This window comes from Phalacrocorax aristotelis, chromosome 6, assembly GCF_949628215.1.
Source record: "Phalacrocorax aristotelis chromosome 6, bGulAri2.1, whole genome shotgun sequence".
In the NCBI taxonomy this organism is placed as follows: Eukaryota; Metazoa; Chordata; class Aves; order Suliformes; family Phalacrocoracidae; genus Phalacrocorax; species Phalacrocorax aristotelis.
The window spans coordinates 649,689-670,911 of record NC_134281.1 but is presented as its reverse complement, the minus strand read 5'-3'; the positions used below and the strand labels follow the sequence as shown (position 1 = coordinate 670,911).

Here is a 21,223-nt window from a genome sequence, read left to right as displayed (position 1 = left end):
GCCGCCGCGCCCCGCCTGGGCCCGGCCCCGCCCCTTAAAGGCGCAGCACCCGCCCCGCCCCGCCGGCAGCGGGCGGGCCGCGCCGCCGCGGGCACAGCGGGGCTGCCGGCGCCGGGACAGCCTCCGCCCCGCCCCCGGAGCGGCCCCCAGCTCCCGCCGGCCGAGTCCGACAGCGTGCGGGAGAGCAATGGGCGGCGGCGCGAGCGCCCCAGCGCTGCAGGGCGGCTTCTGGCCGGAGGCGGCGGGGAGCGGGAGGCGGCGGCCGGCTGCCCTCAGCCCCGTGCGGGCCGGGCCGGGCCGGGCCGGGCCGGGCCGGGCCGTGCTGGGCCCCGCGGGCGGCGGCTCCCGCAGCGCGGGGCCGGCCCCGGCTGCCCCCACACCCGGGCAGGTACGAACCGCTCCGCTTCCAGCGCCGGCAGCACCCCTTGTCCCGCAGAGCGCTGCGGTGTTTGCTGAGGTCTGGCAGGAGATGGGAGGCCACGTCCGAAAGCGATGCTCGGTACCGCTGCCGCTTACATTTTCAAAACAGAAATCTGTTTTAATTGGTTTTAAACCACGCAAAACCAAATACCCGTTTCGGCTCTGTAGACACAGCGAACAGCCCTACAGCATGTTGGATGAACAGGCTGTGATTCACGCCACACGCATTTAGCAAACAAGCTAACGATTTGCGCTTGTTTCTCCCTGGACCCTGCAGCTTGATTTAAACACGGAGCAGCATCCCGGGTTATTCCATCTAAACAACTACCAGCTGACTCATAGCTTACTCCCCAGATGCAGAACCCATTTCCCTCTTTGTCCTGTGAATATACATTTTACACAACAAAAAATGCTCTTGGAGTCAATTGTATCCCCCTCCCTAGTTTCAACATCCTATACTTGACACAAAACCAGCACCCTGCAGTAGGCAGGAGCACCGTCCTGTACTGCAACACCACCGGCGAGCGCCGAGCAGGGTCAGCAAGACTCCTTCCCAGCAGCTTTACGCTCAGGTTCTCTGCGACCTCATCAGTAGGAAAACCAATTAGATATATGGAGAGCTCAACTGATCTATTTTCTAGAGGAGTTCAGTTGTTAGAAACCACACAATCTCAGTCTTCATCTGCAGCGACTGCAGAAATATCAACTGATCTCTTCAGTGGGTTCAGCTGTAGAAACCCTGGATCTCTGGACAGATTAATGGAAAATTAGTGCTGAGAATTCATATTAGTGGGACCAAGAATATTCCTGACTTTAGTACTGTACCAAGAACATGCTCCCTCTGAGATCTAGGGACATTTCGGAGTAAAACACATTCGGTACTGCAGCTCTTAGAATTTGTAATTTCATTGAGATTTTCCTATGACTGTCACTGACCTGATTCTTCGTATGGTCTAGAAGGACACAAAGATCCTGTGTGCACAGGGCATGCCTGACCTAGAGAGCGTCAGCCAACTCCCCATGGCATGACTGCTTAGTTCCTTGTCCACAGATCCTTCATGTGCAATAGCACACGCTCGAGTACTGCTTTGCCAACCTCCCGTAATCCCTAAAGCAGTATAGCATAGACTTTTCTATTCAGCACGCTCATACAATCTTATTACTCCTCTTAATTGTCTTACAAAACAAGCTGGCTTCTCAAAAAGAACCCCATCAATCCATTTGTAACGATCTGTATCTACCCCCAGAGAAGGACGTTTTAGTGTTAAAGGCAGATGAAAAAAAGATCCACAAATTTGATGCAAATTTTTCACAGAGTAATTTGAAATAACTTTTTTTTTTCCTCCTAAATAAATACCTTTGTCCTGGGCAGCGGTAAAGGTGAGCGAGAGTGGGGCTGACCCAGCGCCCCAAAACCAAATAACTGTCGATCATGTTGGGCTCCCAGCTCTTCCACAGCGCAGACTCACTCTGAGCTGAAAATTGCACATTTCAGCATCACAGAACTAACTGGACTTCAACATTACTTCAACAATTAGCAGTTTCTACTGGCTTAATTTAACTCCCAGTTGGGTCTAATTTTTGTGTGTGTTTAATTACTATAAATTACACTAATATTACACTCTTCCTCTCAGACACAAGTTTTGTGAGAGAAAAAACTCTGCAGACACTTTCTTTCCCCCCCTTTAAAGTCAACTGACTTGAGCATTCCTCCTCCGGTTATCTTCCTATACCTGCGACAGAAAATAAACCGGAACAGCTATAGTAGAATAAACCATGTTGGGATAATTACTTTACAATTACCAGCTGTGTGGATATTATTCTGGAATAACTAGAAGGGTTTTTTTCCAATTAAAAAGCAAACAGCTGTACAAAGTGCTATTCTGGAACAGAACTGAGATAATTCAAGTACTTTCTCCGTATTGACAAGGCTTTAGAAAGGGAACACTCAGCACAAACTGGCTCCCTGGAAACACTGGTGACATAGCATTGATTTAAGATGACTGGCAATCTGTCCTGAAAAGATGCTGGTAAATTAAATACTGTAATGGTCCATGTTTGTATAAAAGTAGGGATTACAATTCAATTAATCTCCCTTGCAATTGAAGTATACTGAGTCAGTCCAGAGGTATACTGAAAACTGATGTGGCACTGTGCCATGAACCAAATGAAATCATGCGAGGACCTTATGCTTTCTCCCCCTCAAGATCTTACCAAATTCCTAGCACTTTCAGCACTGTCAGGCTTTCCCTCCTGTAGAAGTTTTCCTGTGTGTCTATTCTGCAACACACAGCCCAAAGAGAACCTAGGATTTTTGCCTTTTGGCATTGCTGAAGATTAAACGCAACAGTTCCTTTAAAGGTGTTTCACCCTTCTTTTAAAACTACTTCAGTAAATGCACATACCAGAGTCATTCACCGAGATGATGGATTGGTTTTTGGGTTCGTTCCCCCCGCCCCCACACACAAGCAGGGCAGCTGGCTTAAGCGAACAGCAGAATTAGAGCAAGACAACTGTAAGGAGATTGCTCAGCTCCTGCTTCTTCCTCCTCCCTTATCTGGGGCTTTAAAAATGTGACTGAAAAGTGTCACATTACTTGGAATAAAAATATATAGGGCAAGGTGAGACTGGGAGCTGGGAATGACAACTGCGGAGCGCAGCCCGGGAAAGCACCTAACAGTGCCTAAAACACCCAGATTAATCACACTTCCCAGTGACTGAGCACCCCGAGTGGCAGTGCAAACTAATCATGAAAAAATTAACAAGTTCTTCTGTTTCCTTTTCCCCGCTGTGCTGGAGGCAGTAAGTGGTACAAGCAGAAAGACCTAGAAGACTCATAGAAAGTCCTAAGTTTCAGACTTCCTCTTTGGAACCACCCTCATCACCACCGTCACCAGCGCGGGGGGGCCGGACGGTGTGCTGCACACGCAGGGACAGGCATGGGGCAGCCGAGGCACGGCGACCGCGGCCAGCCCTTCCACGCTGCCAGGGCAGATGGTCTGCCTCAGGCACGCACGGGAGTGGAGACCTGCAGTCTCTGATGACAGATGCAAGACTGTTAGTTCATTAGTAAATAAGATCTCTAATTAACACCTTACGGAGGATAAAAACTAGAGGGGAGGAAAGAAAGCGCATCCTTCGTGTCTGACCATGTCTGCAGAATTCCAGCGCCCACAGGTGCGCGTCTGCCCCTCGGCACCCCAGGCCCTGCTCTGTCGGACCCCCGCGAGGCCGGACCAGCTTGCCCCGCGCCCTGCAGAGCGCACGTCCTGCCGACCAGCACATCCCGAGACCTCGGGGGACACAGGAGGTACGCGGACTGCCCTCGCTGATCTGAGACGAGAAGCCAGGGCCTGACTGCTTGCTCTCTGTACTCCCAGAACACGCCCTGCATTCATTCGAACTATTCACTGAATGCTCAATATATAGGCAATTACTTCTCACTTCCCTCAAGTCTCCTTACACTTCCAGCTGGATACAGAATTATTTATGTCCTGCCCCCCCACCATCTGCTGAGCAGTGCCTCTGAACTCCAAACTGGCAAATTATTTTAAGGGACCTTTATATAAAATTTTTAAGGGGGGAAAACCCACCACAAATTAATGCAAATCAACAAAACAGTGAAAAATAAAAGTGCTTGAGAAAGTTCTTTGCAGGAAAAGAAACCAAAACAAAACCCACACAAAATAGTGGGGTTTGAAAATGGACACTATTACTATAGAGATAGGATCAAAATCATTTTGGAGAATGTTTTACTTGACCAGTTGCTCTGGTCTGCTGCTGATGGAGAAACTAAATGCCAGGGAAAAGGAAGGAGTTTTTATTTTCTGCTTTGCTTTGGGTGAACGGACCTTGGTAAATTCTCACATTTCCAATAGACTTACTCCTGTGTATTTGTCAGTGTGGAATACTGTACAGTATTTTTCCTTCTAAAAGCAAAAAGATGGCAAACTGCACTACATGAAGATTTAGAGAAATGTATCTTGACAATGTTCATCAAGGCCCTTTAGATTCAAGAAATTTTGTGAGTAGGAAGATATCTGTAGAAAAGGGGACCTGAGATGACTTAACATGCATGATTTTCAAATTTAGCTTTAATTTTCTTGTTTCCATCCCAACATGTTCTTGGCAGTATTTCTTATTTTGAGGAGTCAAAGGAGTCTTAAGGAGAATACCGTTTACTGCTTTCATACAGGGGTGACAAACACTAGTACACGAGCAGCTGTTCAACAAACCACGTGTCACATAAAGCAGAATCAATCTTTTGGATGCTGCTGCAGTTTCCACTGAATTGGTAACAACCCCAAATTCACATGAGTTCCACAAGTCCTGCCCTTCAGGAAGAGCTGTCTTTTTAAGATGTATGAAACTGAGAGCCTGACAACCTATAGCTGTAGAAAAACCACAACTCTTGATACAGGGACGGGGCTGGTAACTTCAGTGCCTTGTAATTACACTGTAATTTCTCATTTGGCCCTGCATTCTTCCTCATTTCTCTCTACTTCAGTATTCGTACAGTGCAAAAAACGTGCTAAGGCCACGAGGCCTCAGTATCATCACAGATCTGCACTAAACCATCTAAACGCATGTTTGTATGAAGCCACGCACAGAATCCCTGGGAGGTAAAGCGAAGAGATATTTAAACATCATGAATCACTATGAGGCACCTTCAATATATATAGTTAAATGTAATTGACAGCCAGAAGTCACTTCCCTGCACGACACCCACAGCACATGATTCTTTAAACATCTGAGTCAAGGTGACATCAACCCTACTGTCCCATGAGTAGACAGCGCATAGTGTCCCTACTGGATCTGATAAAGACACAGCATATTGCAAAATTTATTGTGGGCTCCACAGTAAACAAAGTAATACAAATTACTCTGCCTGACCCACCTGGGTGATGCAACAAGCTGTTTACAACCTACGGTTGAGATAGCTTTTTCTAAAGATTTCCTTTTTGAAGGATGTTACAGAATCACAGAATGGCTGAGGTTGGAAGGGACCTCTGGAGGTCATCTGGTCCAACCCCCTGCTCAGGCAGGGCCACCAAGGGCCACCTGCCCAGGACCACGTCCAGGTGGCTTTTAAGTCACCCAAGAACAGAGATTCAGCACCCACATATCACATTTGTGCATATGTCTGTAATAAAATTTGGACCTGTAACCCTTTTCGTCTGTCTGCTGCAGCACTGCACTGCCACACATCTGATACTACCAACTGTTTGGTTCACTATTTATTTCAAACTGCATGTTTAAATCACTGCAAATCCTGTGTAATAGCATATGGAAGGGTGAAGATTTCTGTTCGTTCACCTCTTGATTAAATACAGACAAAAGATCCGGATGCTGCTGCACTGAACCATCCCTAGAAACACAACAGTCCACTTAGGTACGGGTTCATTTAAGAATCCCCCTCCCTCAGCAAGCACCCAGCGCGCGTACGTTCTCCTGCACTATGTAACATCTGCCTTGGCTCTACTGCCAAGAAGAATACAACAGAAAAACAAAGAACAGGTCCAGTGTGATTCCTCATGACACACCGTGCAGTTATCCCGCAAAATTTTATGGGCCAATTGAATCTTCAGTAACTATAGCAACTTTGCACTTTAACAGGCTTCTACCCACTTACCCACAGAAGCTGCTGGTCATCACTGCCAGCAACTGTGTTGAGCCATCCCTATTATGCCTCTAAATCCAAATCAAAACCAAAACTGGCTAAGGAAAGCACACCAACAGATGGACAGCTCAAGGAAGCCTTGCTGTGTGTATTTCATCGTGCAGCTCATTGGTTAGATTATAACTGGCATTTCTAAAAGAAATAAACAGCCTTTGCCTGTGGGCAATTAACCCTCAAAATGGTGGGAAGATCACCCTGGTTATGAAAAAAAAAAACCCAACACCATGAAAAAAAAAACAAAGAAAAATTACCCTGAAAAAAATACAAGAAAAAATTCTAGCACAACCCCTTTGCCTGCCTAGGACAACAGCTAGAGCAAGGAACCAACACAGGTAACACCAAGAGGAAATGGCTTTATGCCTTACTCACTATAGTTAAACAATCAGGAGCGACGATTACTACAACACGTGTGCACTCGTGGTACATCTGCCAAGGCAGAGCCACGCATGCGGCTCCAAGCACTCCCACGTGGCCCGCGCGTCCTCGCTCTGCAGGAAGGGGGAGAGGCGGCAGGTACCTAACAGGGCTAGCTGGCAACCACGGCAGAGCAACGTTTTACAATGTGCTCGAGAGACTCCCGTGCGATTCAGCATTCCCCTTCTTTGGTGGCGGTGCCAAGGTACGCAGCTCCCTGTTTAACTTTGTGTGGGCACAGCAGGGGGCCAGAAAGAACAACTCCCTGCGGGGCCGAGGTGCAAACTAACCTGGGGATTGACCCACACTAGGAATATCCCACCGGTAAGGAACCTCGAGATGTTTTTATTTTTACTAAGTTCCCAAACCTGGTTCGCTGTAAGGCTCCATACACTGTGTACCAGCAAGACTGCAGGAACACTTCAGGAGGGAAGTGATCTGGGACTGCTTAAGTTGTTGCCGGTACCCAAAGAAGCATACATACATCAAGCTATGGCCTGAGGTACACACACAAAACCTCACCCACAACTTGGTATCTGGTAAAGCCAGCTGCAGCGTGACTCTCCCACAGCCTTGTCACCTAATTCAATATGAAATGGAGATGTGACTTCATATGCTGCTTCAAGTGTCAGAAACAGCGTTTAGCTGTGAAGCAACCAGCTGTACTTTCCTCATATCTGTCAGCAGCAGCAATCTCCAAAGGAGACCAATATTTCAACTTCGGCAGTCGCTGGGTGGTGGGGAGAACGGTGGAAGATGCTGCTGCCATGTGACGTTGTACTTGCTGTATCAGAATGAATTGCAGGCGGCATCGTAACCTGCTCCATGGGGGAGCTTCAGGAGAGTCTCCGTTACTACAGTACAATCGCTGACCATGGGCATTCCCTGCAGCACAGCACTTCCAGCATGGCAGAGCTTGGCAGGCTCTACACGTTCCCACTGCTTGTACCTACCTGCCTGGGGCACCATGCCTCTCGGGAAGCAAACGCTATCTCTCGCCAACCGGTTAGGAGGTAACTGAAGCTACAAAGCTGACCTACACCTTTCCCACCTGCAGTTCATGCGCTGCATCCCTGGCTGCCGGTCAGCCAGGAGTGGTGGGCTCAGGCAAAGAACGCCACGCAAGCTGTTTCCTCAAAGGGGATGGAGATGCGCAGGACCAGGCACCAGCTCTGCCCGCAAGTATTTATTTACACCCTAGAGACAGAAGGGGACTGATGATGCAGTGTAACATCTTCCTGAAGATGGTGTCTCTGGCTCCTTTAGTTCCTTTTAAAAACCCAGTTGCTGCCAAAGAACTTACCTTCTTGGCCTCAAACTTCTGAAATCTTGCAAAAGGTATTTTTCGATGCAAGAGACTAAGGCTTGGTGGTCCAATTCAGTAGTGGTTTTCCAAAGCTACAGACTAGTCAAGACAATCAGTGGTGCTGGTTGAATAAACGGGGCAGTAACAGCGACATTATGGGTAAGGCAAGACCAGGGGAATGAATAGAACAATCTGAATGGAAAAATAGGACAGAACTGAATTATACACAAGGGCTTGCAGGAACTTGATTTCTGAGGAGGCAAAGGATGACACAGCAAAAGATATGGCCAAAATAACATTCCTGGATGTTTATTTTAGCAGCTGCAGATTTTTAATCGGGGGGGGGGGGGGGGGGGGGGGGGGGGCTGCCAATCAGGCCAGAAGTTACAATAATAAGGAGAGGAAATGAGGTAAAGCTGAACAAAAATTAAGTACAGGAACTGGGAGGAGAGGGTGGATTTGGAAACACGTTTATACAAGCTTCTATCAGAAAGCGACTAAGAAAGTGACTTCTATCAGAAAGTGACTGTTTTCTACCAGAAAATGATGGGGCTTTTATGGTTTGGTTTTTGTTTTGTTTTAAACTAATTCTGGTTTCCCAAGTACGTCCAAATCACATCTCATTACCTTAGAGATGAAATGATTGTTAACACTTCCCAAAGAGTCATCTGAGGGGTTTTTTTTATGCTTCAAGCTGCCATCTGATAATTACAGATTATTATCGCTTCTTACATATTCATTTATAAAGAACAGAATCTAATTTTCAGATTGAAAGTTAAATTTGACTTGCAAAGCAACGGAGCGAACTGGGTCTGGAGTCTGGGAGAACAAACATATCTGTGTGATCACTCTGCACAGAATAGCCACATGTGAGAGTAAGGGCCTCCCCCCTTTTTCAGGAGATTTTCCTCTGTTGAAGTTTAACACGCAACTCACCTCCAAGTATTTAGTCTAAAGGACTCACGTACATGAGCACAGCAACTGCATTTCAACACTTACTTCACTTTTTACTTATTTTTAGTTGTAGTATTTTCTGCAGGTACAACACAGAGTGTGACTGTAACCAAAACTAATCCTGGAAGCAGCTGATCCAATCAACAGTTTATACAAAAAGGTAAATATTTAGAAACAGCGGGGCTCATGTTTCCTGTGAACACATTTCTTTGTCATTCCTGTATAGCATTTCTTGACATATCGTTCCCTTATTTAAAGCCTATCATAACATACACACAGTACCTCCTACACTTGCCAGAAAGCTGTGCAATAGAGCTGGCTTCAGAGAGTCTTTTCCTGTTCAAACGTAGCTTGTTGTTTAGCTCCAAGGGCTGCAGGGTGCTCCTATGTTAGCACCAGCTAAACCCATAAGATCCCTTGAAGTGGCAAACTGAGCTTGTCAAGGACGAGGAGAAGCAATATAGGCAAGGGCAGTCACTACAGCGCAAGAACACGCACACTCCTCAGGGCTGCGGACAAACAGCACGTGTGCCTTGAGAAACCGGGAAGAAGAAAACACTAAACAATGAGATGTCAACGAGAACGGTGTGTTCAAGGGATGAAGAATACCCAGCAGAGTAAGGTGACAGGGCACTTGCCTAGAAATCCATGGCAAACACTGAATTAACTAAATACTGAAATCATTACGTTGCTTTCAGTATTCTTGTAAAAAGCGAGAAGCCTCAGCTAGAACTCCACCTAGAGACCAATCTTACTGCAGCAGCATCTCCACAACACAAGGTGAAAAGCTCAGGCTACCCTGGCAGAACTGCCCATATCCACTTAGAGAGCACAGAACATGGTATCCTGTGCTCACTACTCCTCTCTCCAGCTCTCAAGAGGTGATGTATTAGCCTGATGTTACACATGCCAAGATGCAAAGCATGCAGACCTATCCACCTGGAATGTGGAATGTAAATGAAGCCCTCCCTTCTTGCTGCCCTCTACCTCAGCGATCTGTACCACTTCAACTCTGCATTTTTAACAGAGCCGTTCCCAAGAGCCACCTGTGTGTCACTTTTATTATCAAGACTGATGAATGCAGTGAGAAAAAGTACACGTCCTAGTATAGGAGATGCAGATCTTCCCAAAGGAAAATAATGAGTCTACTGAATAAATGTGATTAGACATATATGCTTCAAACACAACAATAACACTATGCAATTTCTCAACCATGTCTTCTGCAGATAATAACAAACCCTAGGCAAACATTCACCTACAGCAAAGGCAAACTGCAAACAACAGTCTGGATCCCGTATTTCTTCCTCCTCCAAACACTGGAGTCACAATGAACCAGAGAGCTAACTCCAAAAACTCAAAGAGAAATAGCTGCTATTTTGCATTGGAGATCTGAGCGTCAAAGCCCTTACTGTCTCTTTTCAATATTTAATAAATGCAGGGGAGAAATACAGCTTACTGTTAACTCAGACTTGTGAAAGGCCAATGACTCGCTACACAGCTAAATAAAACTGAAGAGACGTACTTATTAATTTCTGAAGGTCACTGGCTCCGGGGGAAGCAGTACACTGTTACTCTTTTTTTATCTGGAGGAAAAATATGATTCTGCAGTTTGTTTACTACTTCCTGGAAATACATTTTGCACAGCTATAACAGCAAAACGAGGTCACATTTAAAAAGCTACCAATCCAAACATCTCTCTCTGACATTGGGCTGCATTTACTAGCCCCTTCTTTTCTCATTCATTGTATCATTCAATCCAAACCCCAAAACAACAAAACCGGAAAACCCTAAAAAGCAGCACCACGTTTTATCTTGTTTATAGATTGCAACACTCACTCAGACAAGAGCCTTTTTCATACTTCCCAGCTTCCGAAGTGAAGACAAGCTATATAAAAAAACAACCACAGAAATTCAACAGCAGTGCCTGGAGGAAAATGCAGCGTTTCCAAGGCTGATGCCACAAAACGAGGTCAAGTTCTACTGGAGATTTAAACAAAACAGCAAACAAGAAAACTAATGCTGTTCTAGTGATGCTCCATAATCTTCTCACCTTCACAGGCTCACAGAAGTCCCTTTCACAGCACACGCAGGTACAGCAGCACCACATAAACATCACCGTGCGGCCATCTGCAGCCCTGGCCCCAGTGCTAGGTACTGCTCGGGCAGCCTCCCACACTGCCTACCCGGCTCCATCCATCTGCCAGACTGAGAGGGCTCCGGGCACTCGCTGTATAAACAGAGCGCCTCTGCCAAAACAAGCATCGCTGTGTGCAGGGCTCCTGTGCTGCTGATGCAAACCAACAGTTAGGCTCAGAGCTCGCAGGCAGGCTGTGCACCTCTCCTTCATCTGGGAGCATCTGCTTCCGACACAGAAAAGGGCCAGGACTGCCAGATTTAAAGCTGCAGGGCTTTCCATTCTGTGTTCAGTGCATGACACTATTTTTAAAACTGCACCTTTGAGCAAAAAAATTTGGACAGGATAACAGACAGCCAAATCAGGAACAAATCAATAGAATCAAGGTGACATATGCGTTCCTCAGCACGTGCAAAACAATGCACTCGGTAGCAAGATTCAAGCAGAATTAAAAATGGAGATTCAAAGTTGCACAGCAGGACACAAATCCACCTATAAACTATACGCTCTATTCATAGCACCACTGAAACCATGCTATTTAAAAAAATCACTGATCTCCTGGAAGGCTGAAACTAATTAGAAAGTAATTGTCACGTAAGGACTCAAGTGCAAAACAGAGCCAGCAACAGCATTTTAACCACAGCTGTCACTGCTGCAAGAAGAAACCTCACCACCTCTTAACCACTTACCATCGACCTCCTTGGCAAAGAAAAGGCATTTTACTGTCCTATTCAGAAGATATAAACAAAGGCTCATTACCCTGGTTTTGAGAGCTCTGACCCACAGCACCATATGCCATCAAGCCCTACTCCTTCAGACTAATTTTTAAAAAGCCACCCTCACCTCGTGGCTACTTCTCTCCTTGCTCTTCTCCTCTCTCTCACCGGTATTTCCTGTTTGTAGCAAATATTATTACTCACCTGGGATAGAGAGAGATGATCACAAAGCCAAGCCATATACAATGTAAGTCTGAGACCTTCAGAAGCATTAATTCAGAGTATGCAAGGTGCTCCCGAGGCTAAAATGCCAGGGAACACCAAAAACGACAGAATGAAAGCGGGCTTTTAGAAGTTCCCTACAGCGTTCGCCACGCGGCTTGTTTGCAGCCAGCACAGATACAAGAACGTAACTTTCCATTTTTCCTTTCTGTCTGTCCCTTTGAGCCAGATGACCCTTAGATGCTCTGACAGACATTACGGTGGTTGGGTTTGGTAGGTTTGGGGTGTAAAATCATTCTCTTAACTTGCAGTAATGGACAGGTAATGTACAAGTTTGACCCCATGTTGCTTTCCAAAGTCCAGTCCCTTTTGATGTGAAGGAATTCTGCACTGACATGTTAATTCATAAAATATACACTTCAGCAATGTAACCAAGCAGAAAACTCTTGACTGACTCAAATGATAGGCAATGTGGAAGAAAATACTACTAAGAACAAAATTCAGTTTTCATTATGAAAAAAGAGGAATTGAAACCTGAAAATGTGTTCTGTAGGAACCAGGGTTAGAGGAAAAACATCTAAAACCCCCATTGTCTTAAATTATACTGGTATGTCAGGTGGCATTTCTGGAAAAGCCTTATAACTAAAGAGCACGTATATTGTAAGGAGCATTTACAACAGGAATTGAGAATGAAAACATTACATAGAAAAAGAACTATGAGGTCTGGTTCATGCAGAAGACAAGCCATGCTGGTGCGGAGATACTAAAAGATACATCCACAAAAGCGTTCTGTGATGTTAGAGAACAGGACATGAAGGGCAAAGGATGAAGGGAAAGGAAGAAGGAAGGTGTTGATGAGAGCAGCACGTGGTACAATTCTGCAACTGGGCCGCACGCAGTCGCCAACTGCAATACGTTGCACCACACTCCGGTACAGATCCGGGCTCTGCGTGGGAGAGGTCGCAGACATTTCGCTGAGCATGAACATGCAGCAACAAGCAACAAGTACCAGCACTGCTGCATCAGTAACGTCTGCTCCCGATCCCATCCTGTAATGCACTGCTACAGCGCCGGTTGCCTCAAAGCCCTTCCTTGTTCACAGGTCTGCGCATTAGGCAGAGATGCCGGGAAGCACCACCGCAATAATTGAAGCGGAAACTGGCACAGGACATGAATGAAAATGAAACAACGTAACTTACCATGTTGCCATATACTCAAAACTGCAACATAGCACCATGAAAATGATTGCAAAACAAGAAATTACAGGAAATCTAATTCAACTGACATTCATATTACCACTTCTCTGTGGATATTCTCAGGGTTAAATGGTAAAAGTGTCTCTAAAAGTTAATTCCCTTCTGGGAATACTAGATACTGAGATTCTCTGATCACAAGGGCTCTGCTCTAACAAATGGCACACAGTATTCAATCTAGAAAAGCTGTCACAAAGAAGGCTTTTAAAAAGAAATGTTGCTATTGCTCACTGACCTAGACCAAATGAGGATCCCACCCCACACCTGCAAAATCTTTGAAATCTGCCAGTCGTCCAGGGCACACAGAAGAGATTTACAACAACGTACCGCCCTGCACTGCACAGTGCTGCGGCGCGCTGCACATCTGCCAGGTAACTCCTGACTTTATCAGCTGTGCTCCAGACCAACGAGAAGCAAGAACCAGGCCAAAAGGCATCCACCCTGTTGCAAGAGCCTGGCGAGAAATTTCTGCTAAAAAAGAAATGTCCAGGCTAAATACAAACACTGAAACAATTTCTTTCCTGTGCAAGTTCAGGGCACTAGATTTTGCATCATGATCTAAGACAAAGACAAGAAATTAAAAAGAAAAGGGGGGGAAATCGCAATTCACTTTTTCAAGGAACTGTTATACATTCTTATGGCAGATTTCACTCTCAAAAAACAGTATCTATACTGAGAAACCTCCAGATTTCTAAGACTTTTTATTGATTAATGATAGCAGATCCCATCTAAGAGAGGGGAAAGGGAAGAGAGGTGAAATTTCTTGTACAGAATGCCATTAGCCTTATTTTGGAAGCAGTTTATGTTGGGTACACACAGGAGTTCTACTGCGATAGAATAACCAGATAGATCATTTCACCATATAGAGCAAAAAACAAATCCATGAATATACATGAAAACATGCTCATTATTCTACTTAACATAATCATAACAGCCTTCACGAGCTTTACAGAGCAATAAACCCAAAACCAACGTACCAGGCTGAATATCACCTCCATTAAGAGAAATCAGTTTCACTCCTCAAAGAGGAATGCATGTTTTCTTCAGTAAGTTTTGTTACACTCCCAAAGCGTGGCAACAGCACACTGACGTTCCATGCTATTAGAAGTAGGCTTTGATATCCACAGAGAAATAGCAACATCACAAAAAGAGCACCAACAGCTACTCTTCCATGCGAGCAAAACTTAAACCAACTCTGGCAAGTTGCAATCCAGCTGCGAGCCTGTGCGAGCCTCACTGCTGCAATGACTCCTGTGGTGCTGCTCCCTCGCCTTGGTTCTCAAAAAGCCTTGCACAGCAGAAGACGACGACTACCACAGCAGAAGCCAGATGATGGGATCAAGCCTCAGTACCGTGGTGGGACACAGATGTTCCCGGGTGTCCAAGCTAAGAACAGAAGAAGCCCCATAAATCGAGACAGCACTGAGAATGGCAGGGAGGGGATGGGGGCACTGAGAGCCCACGCTCGTGCCCCGCCCTTCGCTGCTCGAGGCAGTGTCCCCGCTCCTTCCGTCGGCCTCGGCCAGCGAGTCCCCCCGCTGCATCAGCAGCGAGGGAGGTGCAGCGACGGGTAGCTCGTTTGTGTTCTACAGCATTTCTTTCCTGAAGTTACTTAGTAAAACTGGAGGGGGAGAAGGGAAGAAAGCAAATGAGCTTTGATGCAGCTTAAAAACTTATGGGGATTAGATGCTCATATGACCCCTACAACAAGATGAGAACTCTTTCCAAGACCCCTTACAACTAATACGTTTAGGGAAAAAAAACAGTAGGGGCTAGATCCATATATTTGGGGAAATCTGAATGCTGCCAGTTATTGAGCAACACAAAAGATGAAGTGAGAGTGAGAAACTGGTGGAATATGGAAGAACTGAGTTGTGATCATTCCTTCACTGTGCTGTTCCCTAAAGGGGAGCTCAGACTATGGAGAAAAGGCGACCTCCATACCCTCTCCCTCATCTACAGTATTTCACGTGCAAAATGCCTCTCCTGAACGCCTGAGGTACACATCCAGCTGACGAGAAGAGAAGCCAGTGTTAGCAAGCTCCTCACAGCAACAACTGAACAGTACACTCTGCACCAGTGAAATTAGGAAAACGAGGACACAAAAGTAACAGCTACTGGAAGACAAAACCCTGAAACTGAAACAGCAGAGGAGTCTAAAAAGGCAGACTATAATTACCAGCAGAAAACTGGGCCAGCACCATAGCAGGACAGCCTTGATTTGGCTCCAAGTGCTCAACAGACAGCAGGAGCAGAGGAGCTCAGGGCTGGGGCTGGGCACCGGCGGGGGCAGAGCCGGGCACAGGGCTGTGGCCCCTGCCACCCCGGGACCCTACACGCAGCCCCACTCGGGACTCACCCGCTCGCTGCGGAATCCAAGCGCCTGGGAGGGAATGCCGGTAGGGCCAGTGCACCAGGTGCGCCCGCAGTAGCGATTCAAGTGGCCCGAGGCGCACGGGGCTGTGGGCATGTTTAAGAGAAAATTCAGATTCACAGTCTGCTAGATTATGTCATATATATGATACAACTTTGTCCTGTCAAGCCTGGGACATTGCTATTTCAAAGCTTCATGGTTCAGATTTCTAAACTCCTTTACTCACTTTTAAGAGCACTGCACATAAAGACCTGGAATACCAGGTACAACCGAAAAGCAAGCATGCGCTCAAATCCTGCGTGCTTGTGCTAAAACCATAAACCACATCCTTATCAGAGCTTAGCCTGGCACAGCCTTCTCCTGCAGCAGAAACTGGATCACTCCGTTTAATACAAAGCTACATAAAATCATAGAGGAACATTTGAAGAAATAGAGGCTGAGCTCTGAATTCCGCAAGTGCAAACCAGAAGCTTCAGTAATCTGTGCCGAAGTAAACGTATAGGGTTTTTTGAGGGGGTGTGTGTGGGTGTGTGTGGTTGGTTTGTTTGGGTTTTGTTTTTTAAATCCAGTACTGCAACTATTCATTAATTAAAATCCTGAGTTTGGAATACCTGTTCAGACACAGGCTTTATACTTGTACAGGTCCTGCTTCTTAGCGATTCAGGAAGGATTACTACAAGGCCAACCTAGCACTTGCACACAACACTTCAATAAAAGGAGAGTAAGCTGGAGTATCAGCCCCTTTCACTCTCTCTTTCTGGAAACAGGAGAACTGCAAGGCTCATGAAATCAAGATCTGCTTTGAACCTTCTGAATCAGGTTCTCCAAGTGAAGGATGACAGGTAATAGGGAGGAGAGCCACAAAGCCAAGCAAGTGGTATGAACCAAATTACAAGGTAGTCAAGTACAAGCACTTGGTATCAGCACATCAGATTACAAATATTAGAGTAGACATCTAGAGACATCCCATGACCAACATAATAGATGAAGGGGGCAGGGGGAAAATCAGACTCAGCCTTCTCTCATGCCCAAATGATTTAATCTCCTCTTCTGCATCAAATCAATCACAAATGTCAGAACAGGCTAGAAGACTCTCACAGGTGATGGACTCTCTTAACTCTCTATACAGACACAAATGCAGGGCAAACACATTCAAGCAAAACTGCATGTATAAGACAGGTCTTACTAAAAATGGGGTTGGATGAAGACAAACTCATGAACTTCCAGGTATACAAGGACTCCTGCAATACAACTTTTGTCTCTCTATACATCAGGAAATTTTTCACGTTTCCAAGTACAGTTATAAAGAGGGAAAACGAAGTTAGTTACATCAGGGAAAAAATTCCACCTCTGACTGTCCTCAAAGGGGACACTTAAACAGGTGTACAGCACTCAAATCCTGAATGTTCATTATAAAAAGCCAGCTGGGGAGCCTGCTTCTGTAACCATGTCACTCCTGATAGCTTCAAGACTAGAACTTCAGATAGAGAATCTCTTCTAAATGTAAGCGTTAGTCAGCCATTTACACATGGATGATGCAGCTTCGGCCCCCCCTTCCAAGGAAAGGGGAATCACACAGTTGCGTAGGATGAAAGAGCAGATGCAGCTGAAGGTGCAAAGCTGTCCACCTGAGGAAGCACAGTCCACGGGGAAATGCTACACAACTGCCCCATGCACAGTGAGTTCCAGACAATTAACCAGTCACCACCACAGGAGACAAGCGAGCAGAAAGCTACGGTATGTATGTATAGTGATGAAGGAAGGGAAGTGCATGCACACAAGCACACACATGAGGAGAAGGAAGGAAGGGGAGAAGCAAAGGACCAATTGCTTATTAAAACCTTAAGACAGAAGGATCGCTTAGCAGCCAACACATTTTAAACAAGTATTCCATCCAGCAGCTTATGCATGGATGTGTATGTTAGGTTTTCATTTTCTTAATTCTTGATACTCACAGGAGTGGTAGCTTTTTAAGTTAAATCAGTTTCTTCATCATGTACTTTTTATGCCTGACTAAATCTGTGGTTGTACATTGTAAATACTTTTTCGTATCCAAGCTAAACATAATATGAACATTTATCAGAATACATGTGAATTCTACAGTGTCTACATTTGTTTTAGTCACTTACAATTGTAAAATAGTAAAATTATTGCAAACACTGTCATAGTTTTCAAATTACTAATCTATACTGTGTAGTGTCATTTTTCTGCCAGTTCAACTAAAGAGGTATGTGTCAGCAACTAAGCATGGAGCACATCGACAAAAAACAAAGCTCATCAAAATCAGCAAACATCGCCAGAGTTCAACTGGGACTGTGCCCTCAACATCAGTCAACTCATTTTCAGGACTTTAGAAAGAAAACATTCTTTCTAAAGTCCAAAGAATTCATAATTCTCCTGATCTGCTTGAAACATAACAGGCTCAGCTTTCTTCTGACTAAACTAGGAAATCCCCCCTAGATAAATCCGAAATGACTGTATTTTTATACAAGGAGTACAAAACACCTGCTTTACAGTGTACTTGGAGTTCCCCCCAGCTTCAGACAGTAGGCAGGGAGATGCTCAAGCAGTTTAAGTCTTTCACCAAAACGCTGGCTCCCTTGAAGTGAAACTATCCTGCACCTCCTACTACCACTGCAAACCTTATTCTTGATATGGCACTTGAATCCATCAACAAAAAATGTCATCCTCCTTCCCTTTTCATTAGCTCAACCCTGAAGAACAGTTCAGTTTCGTGGCTTTTTCTAAGTGAAGGTAAATGGGATCCCTAACACTGGGAGCTGCAACAGACACATGACTCAGCTCTTTAAACTGTTTCACCTCTGTTTGGGAAGTGCTGCATGGCACAATGATGAACAGCAAAGTTTTCCTGTCTTACAGCCTCTAGAATGGCTATCATCGACTGGGGTCACATCACTGCTTATCTGCAGGTCCAAGTTTTCTGAGTACAGTTTTCCTTCTATTTGGGTTAAATGGATCTTAGCCACACTGACAACATCAGCTTGACAAAATGCAGAATTAAAATAAAAGAAAGGGACCTCAGTTGTTGTGCTCAACAAAACTTCTGCAGCTACAAACAGGTATTCTCTCTCAGGAAAGGAAACATTTCTCCCTAACCTTTTTAGAAGCTACTACTGCTGCTTTGAAAGCGTGAAGGCTTCAGGGCAAGGAGCATCCCCCTTAAAAACACTGACTTCAAAATCTTATTTGTCAGACAAATAAAAGATATCTTTAGTATAAAATGACATAGCACTGACAGTTTGCGGTGAAGGTCTAAAATGGGCCATATTACCTACTATTTCTCTTCACAGCTGGTAAAGCACTAAGCCTTCAGGTAAAGACCTCAGAAAGCCAACTGCTGACAATTAATGCTGAAAATACAATCTGATGAGGCATTTAGGCCAGTTTTTGTGCACATTTTGCAGCTGCTGACAACCTTATAAGCACCTCAAGCTGAACAAGAATGTCTCTTTGTAGGAGGTATTGATGTCTTCCACTGTCTCAGTGCAGATGGAAAACCAAGAAATCAGACTTCGGCAAGTAGTGGAAGGAACTAATGCAGCTTCAAAGTAATTCTATTTAAATACCTAGTTGAATATTTGCATCTGTTTCTGCAATATGTAATATTAAATATTTAAGAGCTCTTAAAGAACTAGATGTTCACTTCTAAGTTTTGTTCAGATACAGACATTGGTTATAGCTAACTCTGAATTTGTACTTTTGCTAAATTTACAAAACTCCTAGAAAGGGCAACACTTCATAATGAGATTTATACCTTCTAAACTTACCTGCGCATACTAACAGGATATATGAGTACCCATACAGTTAGTTAATTTACAATATTTGGCTTAAGTAAACAGGTGGAAAAGTTAAATGACTTGCTACCATAAAGCCTTAAAATAAACACAGATTACTGAAAATTCAATGACACAAGATTTGCCCTTACTGACCAGACCTTTATACTGCCAGTGAAGAGTTAATAATCAAACGCTACTCCTGGATCAATACTCTCAGTGATATGAGGCATCTTGCATAAGGCTTTCTGGTTAATTATGTGGTGATCAGCAAGTTTCTGCATGGCTGCAAGAAGACCTAATCACAGAAATCTGGCCTGATCCATATTAACCCCCAGAAGTGAAAGCAAACATTGTCGCCATGCTTACTGTCCAGGGACAAGGGCTAAAGCCACCTTAACGTTCTTGATGGCCTATACAAATTACAAAACAGTGTGTGATTATAAAAGCTGCAATAACCTAATGGTATAAGGTACCATTTGGATCAAAAGCACTTTAAGTTAATGCATTATTTAACATTTACCTTCTAATTTAAGCGCCTAGACTTCAAAGTCACTGCACAGAACTGGAGTTCCCCCCCTCTGAACATACCCACTGGGATAAAGTTAGTTTTGACTATATTTGCCTTTTTTAGACTTCACTTATAGGATGCTCTGTGCAGGACTTACTTTCCTTGTTACTGCTTGCAGTTTCTTGCTCCAGATTTAATCACCATAAGAAAAAGAGTCCTTCCTTTCCCCACACACCTTTCCAGAAGTATTCTTAATGTTTCTACTAGCACTGATTAATGTGAGAGAGAGAGATAGAAAGGTTAGTGCATAAATATTGCACCCTGTAGCCCTGACGTGAAGAGCGGCCGTTTGGATGGTGCATTTTGTAACCAGTTTAGCACACAGTACCAACACTCAATCTCGAGGAAGAGACCACGGCAGGCTGGGATGATGCAGCTCAAAACTGAAGCATTACCAAATGACAATCCATAGCTGGCGTTGTTGTTAGCCAGTAGATGGCTCCGTGAACTAGGTTAGAGAAAGAACTTGTGTATGCATAGGCAGATCATCCTTCATGAGGCTATCAACATCAAGGACGTTTTCCAAGGGCATTTGCCTGATTACTGCTGTGTGAAATCAACTTTCTCACAGTAATGATGAAAGAAATCTGGTTGCTGCCTGCCAAATTGCTATTGGACCAGATTTGCATACATGGTTAAAATTATGCCCATTTAGAAAAGGACTTCTCAATATTTACAACCTAATGTGGAGAGACTTTAAACTGAGCTTGTCTATTCCAGCTATTCACACGATGATCCAAAACCTCACTTGACACTCATTTGTTAGTAGTGATTAAGCTCCACTTCCAAACACAGAACGGAACTTTAAAGACTTCCACCCAAAGGACATGCCAAACTGCACTAAATCCCATTGAAGCACAGGAGATCTTGGTGCAAAAGAAAATTCTGGCTTGGGGGTATAAGACCAAGTCAGAAGTTTGCTGGTCTTGAATGGAAATGGCTGACTGACCTTCTTTCTTCCTCAAGAGAAAACAATTGCCCATCCCTCTCAGCACACCCGAGCTGTCAGTGGAGCCCGATCCTGTCTAGCTACAGGCTCTGTCTTCCCCCCAGTCTACACTTACCTGCCTGTTGCTACATTCCAGAGGCCAAACAGCTCCTCTGAAAAAATCACCTGGGTGTCTGGAGCCATGTTGCCCAAGGGCTGCTCTGGCCAGGCACTGCCGGGTCAGCCCCTTGACATTGCCCAGCAGGTCTCCATGCTCAGAGTCCCTCATGCCACTTGCCGGGGTGGCCAACGCAGTCGCCTACCCTGCACACCTGGGAGGGCTCTCAGCGCCTCATCTCAGAAGGCACACAGAAATAGCAAGGAGAGCAGGGTGCCGCAGGGAGCTGAGGGGTAGCCCTGGCACACTGCTGCGATGGGGCTAATCCCTCCCAGGGAC

At 45.1% G+C, this 21,223-nt stretch overlaps 1 protein-coding gene across 16 annotated transcripts in view; it reads right to left on the bottom strand.

The window, feature by feature from the left end:
- Window positions 1-21,223, bottom strand: part of TMCC1 (transmembrane and coiled-coil domain family 1) — a 197,517-nt gene that overhangs the window by 15,962 nt on the left and 160,332 nt on the right. The window contains exon 1 of one of the 16 annotated variants that reach the window (XM_075095548.1): window positions 10,825-10,950. The exons of the other annotated variants lie outside the window; for them this stretch is intronic. Within the exon in view, the coding sequence (XP_074951649.1) occupies window positions 10,825-10,887 (63 nt within the window). The 5' untranslated portion in view covers window positions 10,888-10,950. Of the gene's footprint in view, window positions 1-10,824; window positions 10,951-21,223 lie in introns of those variants that run through there. 16 annotated transcript variants of the gene reach the window in all.